The 15,991-nt window shown below is 44.5% G+C and overlaps 1 protein-coding gene across 1 annotated transcript in view; it reads left to right on the top strand.

Annotated features, from left to right (window-relative positions):
* The first annotated feature begins 1,002 nt into the window (after window positions 1–1,002).
* Window positions 1,003–15,991, top strand: part of LOC133346476 (unconventional myosin-Ie-like) — a 113,433-nt gene continuing 98,444 nt past the window's right edge. Inside the window, exon 1 of the mRNA XM_061558087.1 lies at window positions 1,003–1,301. Coding sequence (XP_061414071.1) covers window positions 1,299–1,301 — 3 coding nt within the window. The 5' untranslated portion in view covers window positions 1,003–1,298. The remainder of the gene's footprint in view (window positions 1,302–15,991) is intronic.

Below are 15,991 nucleotides of genomic sequence, written 5' to 3'. Positions count from 1 at the left end.
CATCAACTCTTACACACCTACACTTACTTACACACTCACTCACTCATGAACTCTTACACACCAACACTTACACACCTACTCACTCATCCACTCGTACACACCTACACTTACTTACACACCTACACTTACTTACACACCTACACACACTCACCAATCCACTCTTACACACCTGCACTTACCCACTGACCCATCCACCCTTACTCACACACACACACTCATCAACTCTTACACACCTACACTTACACACCTACACTTACTTACACACCTACAGTTACTTACACACCTACCCACCCATCAACTCTTACCCACCTACACTTACTCACACACCTACACTTACTTACCCATCAACTCTTACACACATACACTTACACACACCCACTCACCCCCACCCTCCCTCCCCCTCACCCCCCACCCTCCCTCCCCCTCACCCACACACGAGCTCTCACCGTCCCACCACCACCAGCCCCACCTACGATGCACCTACCAATAAACCCTCCCCACCTCACCCACCCACCGCCGGCTCTCACACCCCACCACAAGCCCAGCCAACCAGCCACCACAGGACACCTCGAGCCTCACCCGTCTCCCCCCCCCCCTCCTCCAACACCACGATCATCACCATCACCCTCCCCTCCTCCTCCTACACCACGATCATCACCATCACCCCCACCTCCTCCTCCAACACCACGATCATCACCATCACCCCCCCCCCTCCTCCACCAACACCACGATCATCACCCCCCCTCCTACACCACGATCATCACCACCACCCTCCTCCTCCTTCACCACGATCATCACCACCACCCCCCTCCTCCTCCTCCACCACGATCATCACCCCCCTCCTCCTCCTCCACCACGATCATCACCACCCCCCTCCTCCTCCTACACCACGATCATCACCACCACCCTCCTCCTCCTTCACCACGATCATCACCACCACCCCCCTCCTCCTCCTCCACCACGATCATCACCCCCCTCCTCCTCCACCACCACGATCATCACCACCCCCCTCCTCCTCCTCCACCACGATCATCACCACCCCCCTCCTCACCTCGTCCCCGCCCTCCACTCCTCTCCATCACTACACGGGCCGGCTGGCTGTTCTCACGGCGGCCGTGCCGGCTCCACTTCTCGTTGTGTTCACCTCCATCCACACATCTCTCTCTCTCTTTCGCTACTCATCCCTTGCCGTGTCACCCACCACCTTCCACCTCCTCGTCGCCTCCCACTCGGAGAAGGAGCGCGAGTTCGCTGGAACTGTTCAGTGAAGAGGAGTGGACGCGAGGAGGAGCGCAATCATGGTAAGTGTCTTCAACTCCCCCTCTTCATCATCATCACCACCAGCTGGATCACCACTCATCATTCACATCATCATCTTCACCTACATAATCACCAGCTGGATCACCACTCATCATTCACATCATCATCTTCACCTACATCATCACCAGCTGGATCACCACTCATCATTAACATCATCATCTTCACCTACATCATCATCACCAGCAGCTGGATCACCACTCATCATTAACATCATCATTCACATCATCATCACCAGCAGCTGGATCACCACTCATCATTAACATCATCATTCACATCATCATCACCAGCAGCTGGATCACCACTCATCATTAACATCATCATTAACATCACCAGCAGCTGGATCACCACTCATCATTAACATCATCATTAACATCACCAGCAGCTGGATCACCACTCATCATTAACATCATTTTCACCTACATCATCATCACTCACGATCATCACCACCAGCTGCATCACCACTCATCATTAACATCATCATCTTCACCTACATCATCATCACCACCACCAGCTGGATCAGCACTCATCATTAACATAATCATCTTCACCTACATCATCATCACCACCACCAGCTGGATCAGCACTCATCATTAACATCATCTTCACCTACATCATCATCACCACCACCAGCTGGATCAGCACTCATCATTAACATCATCATCTTCACCTACATCATCATCATCACCAAATCATCATCATCACCTACATCATCATCATCAGCAGCTGCATCACCACTCATCATTAACATCATCTTCACCTACATCATCATCATCATCACCAAATCATCATCATCATCACCTACATCATCATCATCAGCAGCTGCATCACCACTCATCATTAACATCATCTTCACCTACATCATCATCACCACCAGCTAGATCACCACTCATCATTAACATCATCATCACTCACGATCATCATCACCACCAGCTGCATCACCACTCATCATTAAGATCATCACTCACTCACATCATCATCTTCACCTACATCATCATCTTCACCTACATCTTCATCATCACCTACATCATCATCTTCACCTACATCTTCACCATCACCACTACCACTAACTCACCATGTATATCCATGCGCAGCAAAGTCGTAGTACTGTTTCTATACTGTCGTGCAAAACTGCGCGTTGTGTTGTTGGTCTGATGCTGTGTTACTTGCGTTGTGTAATAGTGTAACTCCGCGGGTGTCTATGGTATGTATCTGTAGATCATGTGCTGTGTGTATGGTGTGTGTGTGTCGAGGGTAGTGCAATCATTAGTGTGTGTGTGTAGTATAGAGTGCGTGCTGTGTGGTATGTGTCTGTAGACACGACATTGTGTATTATATAGAGAGTTCGCGTGTTAAGGGTGCTGTGTAGCGCTCTATTGTGTACGCTGTGCGCACGGAGAGCGTTGTACAATGTGGATGATGATGATGTGTGTTGTACAATGTGTATGATGATGGTGTGGTGTACATTGTGTATGATGATGATGATGTGGTGTACAATGTGTATGATGATGATGATGTGGTACAATGTGTATGATGATGATGATGTGAGCGTTGTACACACAGACAGAGAGAGAGAGCGCAGCGAGTGCCTGGTGTGTTGAGTGTTTCGTGTGTCGCAGTGGGACAGGGGGTTGTGTGTCTGTCTGTCTGTGTGTCTGTCTGTGTGTCTGTCTGTGTGTGTTTGTCTGTGTGTGTGCCTGAGTGTGTGTGTGAGTGTGTGTGCCTGTGTGTGTGTGAGTGTGTGTGCCTGTGTGTGTGTGTCTGTGTGTGCGCCTGTGTGTGTGTCTGTGTGCCTGTGTCTGCGTGTGTGTGTCTGTGTGCCTGTGTCTGCGTGTGTGTGTCTGTGTGCCTGTGTCTGCGTGTGTGTGTCTGTGTGCCTGTGTCTGCGTGTGTGTGTCTGTGTGCCTGTGTCTGCGTGTGTGTGTCTGTGTGCGTGTGTCTGCGTGTGTGTGTCTGTGTGCGTGTGTCTGTCTGTGTGCGTGTGTCTGCGTGTGTCTGTCTGTGTCTGTGTCTGTCTGTGTGTGTCCGTCTGTCTGTGTGTGTCTGTGTGTGTGTGTGTCTGTGTGTGTGTGTGTCTGTGGGTGTGTGCCTGTGTGTCTGTGTGTGTGTGGGGGGGAGTTGCGCCTTTAAACCCAGCGTAGTAGGCAACGTCGTAGGTGGATCGGCAGTGTGTGGGGGCTTCAATGAAGACAACAATTAAACATCCACGACAAGTTGGAAGGGCAGCAGGCAGTGGTCCGCACGCCTTGCAGTGCTGCTGCTGTTGTAGTGCGGCGTGTGCCCCCCCCAGTGATTCTTGTTTTATTATTTGTTATACAAGGTTCGGGGGGGGGATTTAAATGAGTGGTGTTCTTCTTCATACGGTGGTCACCGACACACTCCCTTAGTGGCTGTTGAATGTGCCAGGGGGGTCGGGTGCTGGTTCGGCAGTGGTTAGTCGGTGACCACCTATGAATACCAGATGTAACTTAAGTACTGACATCTATTTGTGTCCCCCCCCCCCACCCCTTTTGTAAATTAAACAAAGCCCCAGCTGACTTGTGTGCATTATAGAGTACACTTACAAACTACTGTGCACGTGATCGCGTGGACAAAATAACACTGGGCACATTCTCCTTTGCATAAAAGATGCTGTAAAACAACACGCGTGTTATTATTTTTAATATATAAACTTCATATCGCAACAACACGACTTACCTAAATCAGTATCACATGTTCTCTTCTAAAAACAGGGCTGTTGCCTTAAACGTCAGGTTAAATGATAAGCTAAAATCCACACGGATAGAGTGGTAGTGTTACATCATTCACTCAACAACAATTATGAACGCCGCTTGTATTCGGAGTTAAATTGTTCCTATTTGATTGAGGTTACAAAGAGAAAGTAAATGATGTTACAAGTAAAACAACATGCAAGTTGTTAGCCCTCATGACAAACAAGCCACTATTGTTTGTAAAGCACTGTTTTAGCTGTTACTCAATAAGACAATGTGCATTTTACCTGCTGTAATTGTAAACCTCGTAAGCGTCACCGAGTCTCGCGAAACCCTTTTCTGGTGGTTCCTGCATTGGGATGTTTGTCTAATATCAATTCATTAGAGGAGTTTTTACTTCGTGTGGAGGAAACTGTGGGCAGATGGGTGCTGGCTAGCCTAGCCGACTTTCATAACTATCAATGAGAGTTGTGTGTTTTAAGTCACAGACGTAGAATTATACAGCTATTGTGGCTACAGGTAATCCAGGATTTGAAATCACTTTGCTAATGTCATAGTTCTGAACTGCTCTGTGCAGTATTTGTGTGTGTGTTCTGTACACTGTCATGGTTTAGCACTGACGTGTGTGTCACGTGTGTTCTGTAATACAAGAATACTGTCACTGTGTTTGTAATAGACCCAGGGCAGAGACCTATTTTATGAAAGTGCCAATGCTAGCCTCACCTCAGTGCCTCTTGTCAAATAGCAGCTGGACATGGTGAATGGTTCAGCCGCTTTGTTTTCTTGTACCCCGCTAGTGATTCGTCTTGGACAGTACTAAAAAGAACAGATCTCATTCATGAAAAGCACGCTTTGCTTTGCATCAATTAAGGCATGTTTAAAGGAGTTTTTGATGTGCTATTTTATTGTACATTTTACAGTTCTAATTAGGTGGGTGTTTTAACCATAAGGAAATGTATATGCACAAAACATTGCCACTTTTTTCAATATATATTGAATTTAATATCTCGCTTTTAGTCGACTATATTTGTGTGCTGCGTTCCCCATTCATGTCATGTTAAGAGCACAATCGAAGCTCGTATAGCAGTGTTGTGGATTGGATACCTACAGCTTTTTGAGTGAGTGTCCCATACGCAAAAGCCTTCGTGATTCATTCGTCTCTGAGTAATAGTAAAAGGACTTTACCATGCTCATGTTATTATTGCTGACATCACACCACGCAGACAGTAACACTCGCCACAACTCCCCCACAAAACTGCCCCACTCCCAAGAACCAACAAGAGGCTCGCTGTGACCTTAGGGGTCAGCATCTCTTCCCAGAGATTCCTTTGACATCCTGACGACAGTGGGATTCTCTCCAGTGTCCTCTCTCCAGGAATCAGCCGAGTGGAGAACATAAAGCCGTCATTCATGCCCGTGGCTAATGGGCTGCTGAATTTTGAAGGAGTGGTTGGCATAACGCACACAAATACATGCCACATCACACACACACACGGGCTGAGCCTTGGACAGACAGCGTTGTGTGTAGGACATGGGTGGGAGCCTCAATGGCTCCGGGAAACGTGTCATGCGTCATACGTAAATGTGTGCCTCTGTTTTGTGCCAGTGTACACTGCAATGGACGGATTACACAAGCAGCTGGTTTATTTATATATTTAGTTAACTTTTTTTTCAAACAGGAAAGGGTTAATTAAGTTTTGCTTCCTGAAAGTTGATATGGGAGAAAGCAGTTTTTACTGAAATGAAAAATGATGCCATCATTGTGTGCCATTCTAGCAATATATCCACGTATTATTTTGTATGGCTCATGTAGTAGATGCAGAACAACAACTACAATTTCACATGTAGGTGGTCAAGCGAGATATATATCCGCGTCAGCAGCAGTGGAGTTGCATCCCTGTGATGTCGTCTCCGTTGTGTTTGTGGATTCGGGTATTGCGTCATTAAATGTGCTGTACTGTTTGTTCTGGATGACCACATATCCAAATAATGTACGCATATCCTGTATGTTTTATGTGCATCGTATATATGCTTATTGTCTTCCTTACGGCTTGTTTGGTCATGAGGAAACGCTTTTAAATTGTTGCAAGGGCTTCTGACCTTAGACAACTTGCAAGGACAGGATTATTGTTATTAGGTTTTTTTACGCAATTATATTTAAAAGTTGCCTATAAACTTTGGATTTTAATCTTGACACTGGCACATGGTTGCATTTTCTTTCAAATGCAAACAATGCCATTGGGTGAACATCTGCTTTATGGTGTAGAGCACTCTTTGATCATGCCCCGCGGTGTAATAAGGGTTAATGTGGTGTTGGAACCCTTGCGTATGTCTACAAGAAGTGCAACGATGCATCGATTCACATATTGACATCATTTCTTAAGCTGACAGTAATACAGGCATCGGATCGAGTGTAATAATGTGTGTTTTCATATTTGCATATGTTGTATGAAGTGAGTTCACAAGGCCCCTTCAGCTGTTAAAGGCCATTACTTCGACACTGACTCATGACCATTTGCAGCTGGGGTTAGTAAATAGGCACATAGTCTGTTCAGTGCATACATTATACATAAGAATGGCAGAATGGTGTGGTGATATTACAACCATATTATTGTCTGTGGACAATATTTTGAATAAAGTCAAAGCTCGGTGTTTACAACTGCTACGGCCCAGAGGAACAGAATGAAACAGAGGACTAAAACATTAGCTTCATTTTCTGAAATTTACTGCAAAAATAAAATGTTTAGGATTATGGTGGCTATTTCTTTTTTCAGTGGTAGGCATTGCTTTCCGTTGACAATTGGAGAGTGCATGTGTATTGTTTAAAGACAATATTTGAGGACAGATTATACCCATATACTGCCTTGAAATAACAGGATAAGTAAACAATTTAAAAGGGAATTTTGGCTGGAAAGCAAAGAAATTTTTTCACGTCAGCAAAATAATCCTTTTATTTTTACTTATCCCATTGTTTACAATAGAAGATTAGTGATGCAACAGAAAAACAACTAAACATGTGTTCTTTTGAACTTTAAAGGGCATCGGGTGTTTTTTCTCCCACAATGCAATACACCATACTTTGATCTGTGTTAGTGTAGGTCGGTTGTTGGTTTTTTTCTGTTGATTTTCAAAATCAGTGTCTTTATGCTCGAATAACCTTGACGTGGAGTTCATTTGTATTGGTAGCACTGAGATATTTTTAGAAGTCCCACATTAATATGGCAGGGGTCTTTCTCTGCATAACACAATCACAGTTCACTCCCTAGAAATAGGTACTGAATGCATGTTTACACCATCGGAGAGATACTAGGCTGAGTTGATACCCGACTGGGATTTGACCTTGAAAGTTTCAGATTGAGGGCCACGCAGCCAGATAAGTTCATGATTTCTTTGACTAAAGGATCTGTTAGGGTAATAAAGTAATTACGATGAAAACTCAATAAAAATCGCTGACAATGGACTTTTGACGTATAAATGAGAAGAAACTGATTTGTCAATTAAAATGTAATCTGACAGTACATGCACAGGATTGTCTGTGTAAGAGCTCATTATTTACCGTGAATGCAAATTTTCTGCAGATTCTATGCAAATGTTAGATTTAGGGTAGATGAGAAACCAAGACGTGCAAACGAGACCCAAAAAAACGTGAAGCAGTGCAACTGTGATGGTAAAACCCACACCATATAATATAACCAGTCCTTGAATACAATTACGACCTCCGTCCACCTTCCGAATCGTCACAATTCAGTAAATTGCTAGAGGGGTTACGTTCCATTATTGGTCATAACCAAATGTATTTATCGCGCAGTGCATGCATTTCTTTAGCTGCACATACAAAATTAAAATCGTTTAAAAAAACCACTGGATGAAGTAGCCCAAACTCTTGTGACACCGTTGGTGTCAATGCCAAACCCTGTGACATAGCAGAAATTAATACGTAACTCAGCCCTGAACATTGCTGCAGCTGTGCCACCGCCTGTAATCTGCGTGTTCAGTCAGAAACTTTTTTCTTAGGACAGTGCAGAGACTGCCGGAAGCAGGAAGTTTTATTTTAGTTCAGTTTATTTTTGAGCGTTTCATACGTAAACACATGTCACATTTTCGAGTAAAAGTGCACCAAGTGACCGTTGAACGCAGGCCCAATGATTTACTTCGGCGTTGTGAAAGGGAAAAAAAAAAGACCAGCCATGCCATACGTATGATTATTATTTCATCGTGAACAAAAAAATTACATGACAGTGTTGGAAACGGAGACTAGGTGTCAATCCGCACTGTGGTGAAATATGCTCAAGCAACGCACATGACCAACACACAGTGGGAGAGAGGGCCTTCATTCATTGATGAACTGGAGAAGCCCACTACAACTGTGCACTTTTAAATCTCCGATTAGTGCGGGTGGCCGACTCACGTTACAATAAACTACTTTTAAAAAGTTTTTTTTAAAACAACGGTTTTATTAACAACTTCGTTAAACTCACGGACGAGAAGTACGTCAATGGTGCCCGAGACACGTGGCGCCTGCGGTTTGTGCAAGCCGATTCCACAGTTTAGGGACCACGGGGTTGTTGACCTCCAAAGAAATATATAAATAATAAGCCGTCCATACAAAAATTGTAATTGCTTGAAAAGAGGCAATTAATTGATGAATTGATGCCGATTTTCATACAGGCGTGCATTGTCACCGGATCTGAGTGCGCGTGCTAAATTTGGAATTGATTGGACAACAGGAAGTCAACTAACTGTTGATTACAAGATTTGACCTCGACACACACAAGCGAAGTTCAATAAAACCGTTGGGAAAATAAAGAATCTTCACGCGGACATCGAAGTTGTCATGCAAATATGGGAGGCAGTAGGAGAGATTGTGATTAGGGGCCGTCCATAAATGACGTCACGCACCTCGGGGGGGGGGGGGGGGCCAGACATTTATGACGATGTGTGATGATGGGGGGGGGGGTGATAAATGTGACGTCACATCAAAATGCGCAAATTTAAATAAATATAGACAACACGTTCTACTTAATTAAATATACATTTTAATAACTGTTTTCTCCTACAACATCAGAGTGCAGCGCCACATTTAATACACACAACAATGACAACAGTTTAAAGCGATTTGAAGCATGTTTTATTTTTTTTGGAGGGAGGGAGGGGCAAAGCTTTGTGACGTCATATTTGAGGAGGGGTGGGTTCTGACTTTTTGTGACGCCGTGTGACGAAGGGGGGAGGGGGGTCAAAAATCGTCCAAAATCGCGTGACGTCATTTATGGACGGCCCCTTAGGGTTGGTTGGACGTGGGGGGGGGGGGCAGGCAAGAACCGTGTGGTGTGATGGGAACACACAGAGTGGGGGGCTTGCTCTTTATCAGCCTGGGGTGGAACAGAAGTGAGGGCAGCCACACTTTGTGCAAGGCAGAGGCAGAGAGAGGAGAGGGCTTCTTGGCAACGTTTCGTTTGGGCTCGCTCTGGCCGGGCAGCAGAGTTGTGCACCGATTGGCAAGGCATTCGGATTGCGTGGCCGGTCCGGTCTCGGGAGATGCTATCGTGAGAAATTTCAGCTCGTGTGTTGGCGGCCACAAAAAATCCTGCTGCTGCCACCCTCCAAACACCCACCCCCACACCCCCCACTAAAAGACAAAAAAAATAATAACCACATGTGCCTGTTTGAGCGCCACACTGAGGAATGTGAAGCCGAACGATAACGTGTTTCCCTTGAATGAAAACTTTGGTGGGGAAAAACACGAGTTGTTTGCAGCCTCGTTTGAAGATTTTGTTTGTTTGTTCACCTACCGGCGGATTACATTTACATCTGTTCAATTAAACGATTATTATGCTGCCTTCAAATGCATAGCAGGCTGTCGGCAAGCGGCGACGCTCTACGATTGCACTGTGAGACGTCTGCGAACGTAATCGAGTGGCTTGCACTTTGCTGTGCCTCAAGCCCCAGAGAGGCAGAGGCAACGGGGCCTGAATTCGGCATCGGAGCCCGCAACGGTCTGTGAAGAGAGGAGACCGCGCGAGTCGCCGCCCTTGGGGTGTTGCCTTTCAGCCAGGTCCAGTGACGTGCTCGCCATGAAACACAAGAGCTTTTGGGGATTGCAAAGGTGATGGAAGTGGCAGGGTGTGAGGCAGGGTGTGGCGCTGCTTGTACCCAAGGGGACTGCGTTGTCCCCTTCTGCCCATCCAATCTGAACAAGCAGTGCTGAAAAGAGCCGTAGTGTTCTTTGTTGTTGTGGTGAGAGGCTATTCACAAGGCATGCAATGACTCTTTCCCCTCCACCTGCGATGCCATGAATTGTCAGAATTTTTTATTTTTAATATTAATCCAAAAATGTGTTTAATGTTACACTCTTTTCATAATTTATCAGAGTTCAGAATCAGAATAGTTAGACTGAAGCTCTTTTATATTTACAGATGTTCAGTATGGACGGGTCAGCATCACGAGCCTAAAAAGTAACGTTTCCATATAATTTACGTATAAATTATAAAAAAAAAAACTTTTAAATACATTTAATCGCGTGTAATTTTAGTGTAAGAATTAGAGTTTAATTGATGAAGAAACAACACATTGCTACAAGCCATTCTTTCAGTGTCCTACCAGTGTATGCATGTTTTTTAAACACAAGATACTGCTGGTTTCTGCTGGAGCGTTGGGTAACTAACCTTGCCTGTACAGTATTACAAACATGCGAGTCTCCATTGATAGTGTTATTTGTTGGCAGGCAAGAACATAATGGAGGTGGGAGGGATGGCATACCGGTTAGCGCGTTGCACTATGAACTCGACCCATAAGTTCGATTCCCACCCATGGGTGCTATCTAAGGCGAGTGATATTGGAACCAGTTCCTTCACTTCACCATGTGGGGAGGCCTTCATCCAGCAGTGAAAACAAAAACTCTTTTATTTTTAGATGATTAACAATTTTATAACAATTTTAGTTGAGTAACAACGGGGCTGTACAGTATTCAAATAATAACATTGATCTAGAATATGCCCAATGCAAGTGCGAAAATATCCCTCTTGCTTGTGAACTAGTTTCTTCTAATTTGGTTGCCAATTCGTCGACATTTATATTTTAATTAGACATCTGGAGGCACATGTGCAATGCAGACGTCTACACCAAAGGTTCTCCGGAGACTCGTATTTTTATTTGACACTGCACGCTTGTAACTTTCAGTGCCATCACCAGTGACCGTGGGATGAATTTAGACCTCGTGTGCCCATGACCTCTGCAGGTTTCCAGAATTCCACACGTGCCATCAAAGGTGAATACTTAATGATCCTGTTAGCTCTCTACTGCACGGGGCATAGCACATGGTCACACGTTTGCCTATTCTCAAGCACATGTAATGTGGACTAAGTCATTCAAGGCTGGCTAAGACAATCTCAATGTCTGGTCGAGGAAGGCTATTTGCATAGTGCTCAATCCATAGTGTTGATGTTTCCACAACAGTCATGTATTTAAGGCTTAGTCAACCTTGAGAGAGGCTTGGGACTAGTTTGTGATATCACACCACTGATGTTAGCTGTGGCTGGGAATCACTCATGTCGCCAGGTGTGGAAGCAGGCATGGGACCATGGTACACTACAACTATGGGTTTGATGCCCACAACATAGCCCACCAGGAGCACATATCACACATTGTTTATGCATGGTAATTGCCCATCCAAGCACTATGCAGGATCAACTCTGCTCAACTTCTAAGATCTGACGAGATCAGGTGCATGCCTCGTGATTTGTCCATAGGTGTGTGGATAAGGGTAATAAGTGACATGCGTAAGTGCAGATAATAGGATACTGTTGTTAAAAGGATATTCACCCTTGCAGAGAACCATGAGCAAACTCCATAATAATGGATTGAAGTTGAACTTGGAGCACACACAACTCCACACCAGAGACGACGACGCTGCCAGTCTGCCAACTCGGTAGCACCGTCCTTGCGATGCCAGCGGTGCTCGTGAAGGAAGCATGCGGTGCACTGTACAGTGCATCATATCGGATTAATTAAATAGGAAGCCAATGCAGGAAGTGCTACAGGCACTCTGACCGTCAGGGCAGGATGTGGGCCGAGTTTCGATGGAGTGGGGCCAGCCGCAGTGGACGGCAAGACACCACACGCGCATTCATTGCCGACCGCCACCAGGGTTTGTTGTCCCAGAACAAAACAAAGTGAGAGCGCGCCACGGGATGCCTCTTGCTGGTGACAGGATTTTTTTGTTTTTTAAACGTTTCTTGAAACGCAGGTCATGGCAGGCGGTGGTGAGGGCACCGGGGCCGCTAAGCGTGAACCTGGAAGAGGTCAACACACTCGTCAACCAACACTGCCTTAAAAGAAAAATAATAAAACGAATAAATGTAATCGGCGACGTTTCGGGCAGTGGCCCTTCTTCATGGCCCTTAAGCAGGTGGCGTTGTTGACAAGTGCTAGTTTTATTTTTTATTAATTGTGCTGGTGCACCACTGCCAACGCAGCAGCCATTACCAGATATATATAATTTGTTTCATTTGGTAGAGATCAACGGACGAGTCACTTCAGGGGCAGCAGTGTTTGCGTAGCTATAAGTCTGTCACTCGAAAGGTATCGTCGTGGTGGCATGGCGTGATTGCTGGACATTTTATGCCATCTCCCACTATGGAGTGTATACTTTGTATGTGCAGAGTGATGAGTCGTGTGTTAGTTTAATGTAATTGACGACATCTCAATTTAGGACCCTCCTGAAAAACTAGTCTTGAGACTCGGTGAGGCTTTTCTGGATATACAAATGACTTTATTAGTTTTTATGAGTGGGAATTAATGGCAGTGATTTTTCAAGAGAGCATACCCCGAGCCATGGTGTGTGTGTGTTTTGATTTAAACATTTGTGCTTACACAATAGGCATTAAGAATTAATGTAGCTCATGGGAAGCTATAATTAAACAAGACAGATGGTCTATTTAATATAAACAGCCATTATGTTCCTCCAGGTATGTTTGTAAGTTATATACAGTAAGTTGGTTTATATATTGGTGGGTGGAGTGATAGCGCAATGATTCACACGCTGTGGTAAGAACCCAACCACAAGGGGTTAATTCCAGGCTATGGTGTAAACATCATTGACGAGTGATATCTGAACCGGTCTTCCTTTGTCCTTTCACTGACCTGCACTGACCAGCATGGCAAGGTATTGCCAACCAAACTCCCGTCACTTACACAACAAGATGAATCCTTCATCCAGCAGTGAAGCAATGAGGACTAAAAATATATAATTCAGGCGGTAGATTATAAAAATGCTATTCGTGAGATTGTGCTCACATTACAGCTAGAGTTGACAACCTATCACAATCCCCACGGTCAATAAAATGAGTGCCACTTGGTGAGCTACATTGTGGGAAGTCGCATGGATAGGCTTGTCAAAACCATGGGAAAGTGTATTTTCCACCACTGGCTCAGGGCAGGAAATGAATATGAATGCTGTGTAAGTAATGGGGCCACTTAGATTTGAATTTACATTCTCAACCGTTTGGCTGTATCTCATTAATTGTAGCATACAGTGTATTTGTAATATAAATTTGTCTTGGCCTTGCTTGTCAGTAGTCATTGGCATCTGGTAAGAGTATCATTAAGCACTCTGTTCAAATAAAAGATAGCGGTTTCCCACTCAATTGGGATGGTTGCTAGTCTTTATATTGGTTTTAGACACATAGACCATTTCATTGTGACTGACTGCCCCACTCAAGATTCTATTACCGTACCTGAAATTACAGTTGAACGTTGATAACATTTTATTGTTTTTTGCTGAAAAGTGTAAACAAGTAAGGAGAGGTGCGTGTTTGGAATTACAGCGATGCAGAATGATAAATACTCTACATGGATCAGACAACATAAGCCAGTCAGAGACGTAAATGTAACTGCAAATAAAAGTACGGGGGCTTGGGCAAGACATGTTGCTGAAAGGTATGATGGCAGGTGGTTGAGATTAAAGATGGAGTGGCAGGGAAAAGCAGAGAACACGCCAGAGTACTCCGACCGTGGGGATGCAGCAATGACATCGGCTCGTGTGCAATAGCTCGGAAGGATCGTTGTTGCATCGTCAGACCATGAGATGATGACGGTCTGGGAAGGCCTGCCTGTATGCAGCAGTGATAATTACCGTGAAGTGAAAGAGAGTTGCTTTCAGCAGGTATTTCCCGGTGTGTATGTCTGCATTTGCACAAAAACCACCGTGGCGTTGATCAGACAGTCTTGGACTGGAACGAGCTACCGATCCTGGCAAGCCCTCGTGTACGGTTCTCAATAGGAATGAATGTCGAAGCATACGGTGGCCTATGATGGGGGGAGGGAATTTTACTAGTGTATGTCCTGGGACACTCAAGGTTTTCTTTGGGCCATGGTGGATGCCTTGGCAGCCAACGTCCGTACATTCGTGGAAAGACAGTAAAGAAGAATGATGGTTTTGACTACTGGTTTAACGATTCTCACCCACACGCCCCCACCGTCCGCCCCACCGGCAAGTCAGTGAATTGTTACAATTTAGGGAAGCGATTCAATTCTAGAATCAATATATTTTTAACATTGTGGTGAATGTAGTGGCTTCTAGTGGAAACAAGTGCCAATTGAACCCATGTAATTAAACATATAGGTCTTATTAGTTCTTACACGTGCAAATTTATACACGTTTCGTAAGCTTGAGAATATTATTTGATGCATTTAAACACCCCTAATGTTTTACTTGTCCGCAAATATGTGAATTACAAAAGAAACAGTAGTGATGATCTCTAACAGAAATCATGTTTAAAATTGTATTCGTTTTTTATGTCCCTGAATGAGAGGCATTCACATTAACAAAGTGGAATTTCCTGTTTTATTTCATCTCCAACCTAAAATAAGTAGAGGATTGCATCGCTGATTATATCGTTGTGTAACGACGCGCACTGATTGCAGCATGACGATGACGTTGTGTTTTTAAACAGTGCTTTCATATGGGGGGGGGGGGGGGGGAATCAATGCATAGCCTCTAGTTTCAATATACAGTACCGCAACTGGAAACACGCAAACGATGATGCTGTGCTGCACCACGTGTTGGTGTGAAAGTATCAATGTCCAGTAAAGTTGGGTACTTAAAATTAGGCCAGGTAAGCGCCCATATATTGTTGGTAGAACTGCATGGCATTGTTGTCGTGTGCTGCAAGTCAAATGCCAAAGTTACTTTTAGTGTTTTTGGCCCCACAACTGTGACAGCTTAGAACACGTGTGCCTGGGAACTAGGAGCAAATTCAAGTGGTGGAATCAACGCACTTAACAATTTCACTTAAAATATACTCGATCTACAATGTGTGTGCGTGTGCTAATTAGGCAAGTACCAATCAAACTGAAACCTTTTACAAGGAATCATGTATGCATTAACCACAATACTTGTGGTCAGAATGCAAACAAAAAACATACTCTGATAATATATGCATTGTCTTTTAAACTGATTGGTCCACACCAGAGACAGCTTTCTTTTGAGCCTAGTCTCAAAACGGTGTTAGACCAGAGGACGCCCAAAGGCGTACAGCACAAAGACAACGCACTATCAGAGTAATGAGAACTCGGGGTGAGCAGCTACATCATGGGACCTCCTTTGCCAGTACCAACGTATGAGAATAGGTTTTCCCCTTTTTTCTGGCAACAAAACAGGTGTTAAGATGCATTCTAACCACAAGTGTTGGGGTTAATGCAGACGATTCCTTGTCAAAGGTTTCAGTTTGGTGTTTTAACATCTTAACACCTGTTTTTTTGCCAGAAAAAAGGGGAAAACCTATTCTCATATTTTGGTACTGGCAAAGGAGGTCCCATGATGTAGTCACGTCTTATTTATGTAAGTTACAGTAGATGCTCAGGTTTATTTTTAGGCTAATTGGGCAAAACTGTACAAACACGACAGAGGAAATGAGAAACAACGAGAATGACACGTTAAAAACGAGACAACGTGATTGCTTCACGAA

The sequence above is a fragment of the Lethenteron reissneri genome, chromosome 24, assembly GCF_015708825.2.
Source record: "Lethenteron reissneri isolate LAM-NWPU_2019-01 chromosome 24, ASM1570882v1, whole genome shotgun sequence".
Classification (NCBI taxonomy): Eukaryota; Metazoa; Chordata; class Hyperoartia; order Petromyzontiformes; family Petromyzontidae; genus Lethenteron; species Lethenteron reissneri.
Note: the sequence above shows the minus strand (reverse complement) of the source record. Positions and strands in the feature narration are given on the sequence as shown.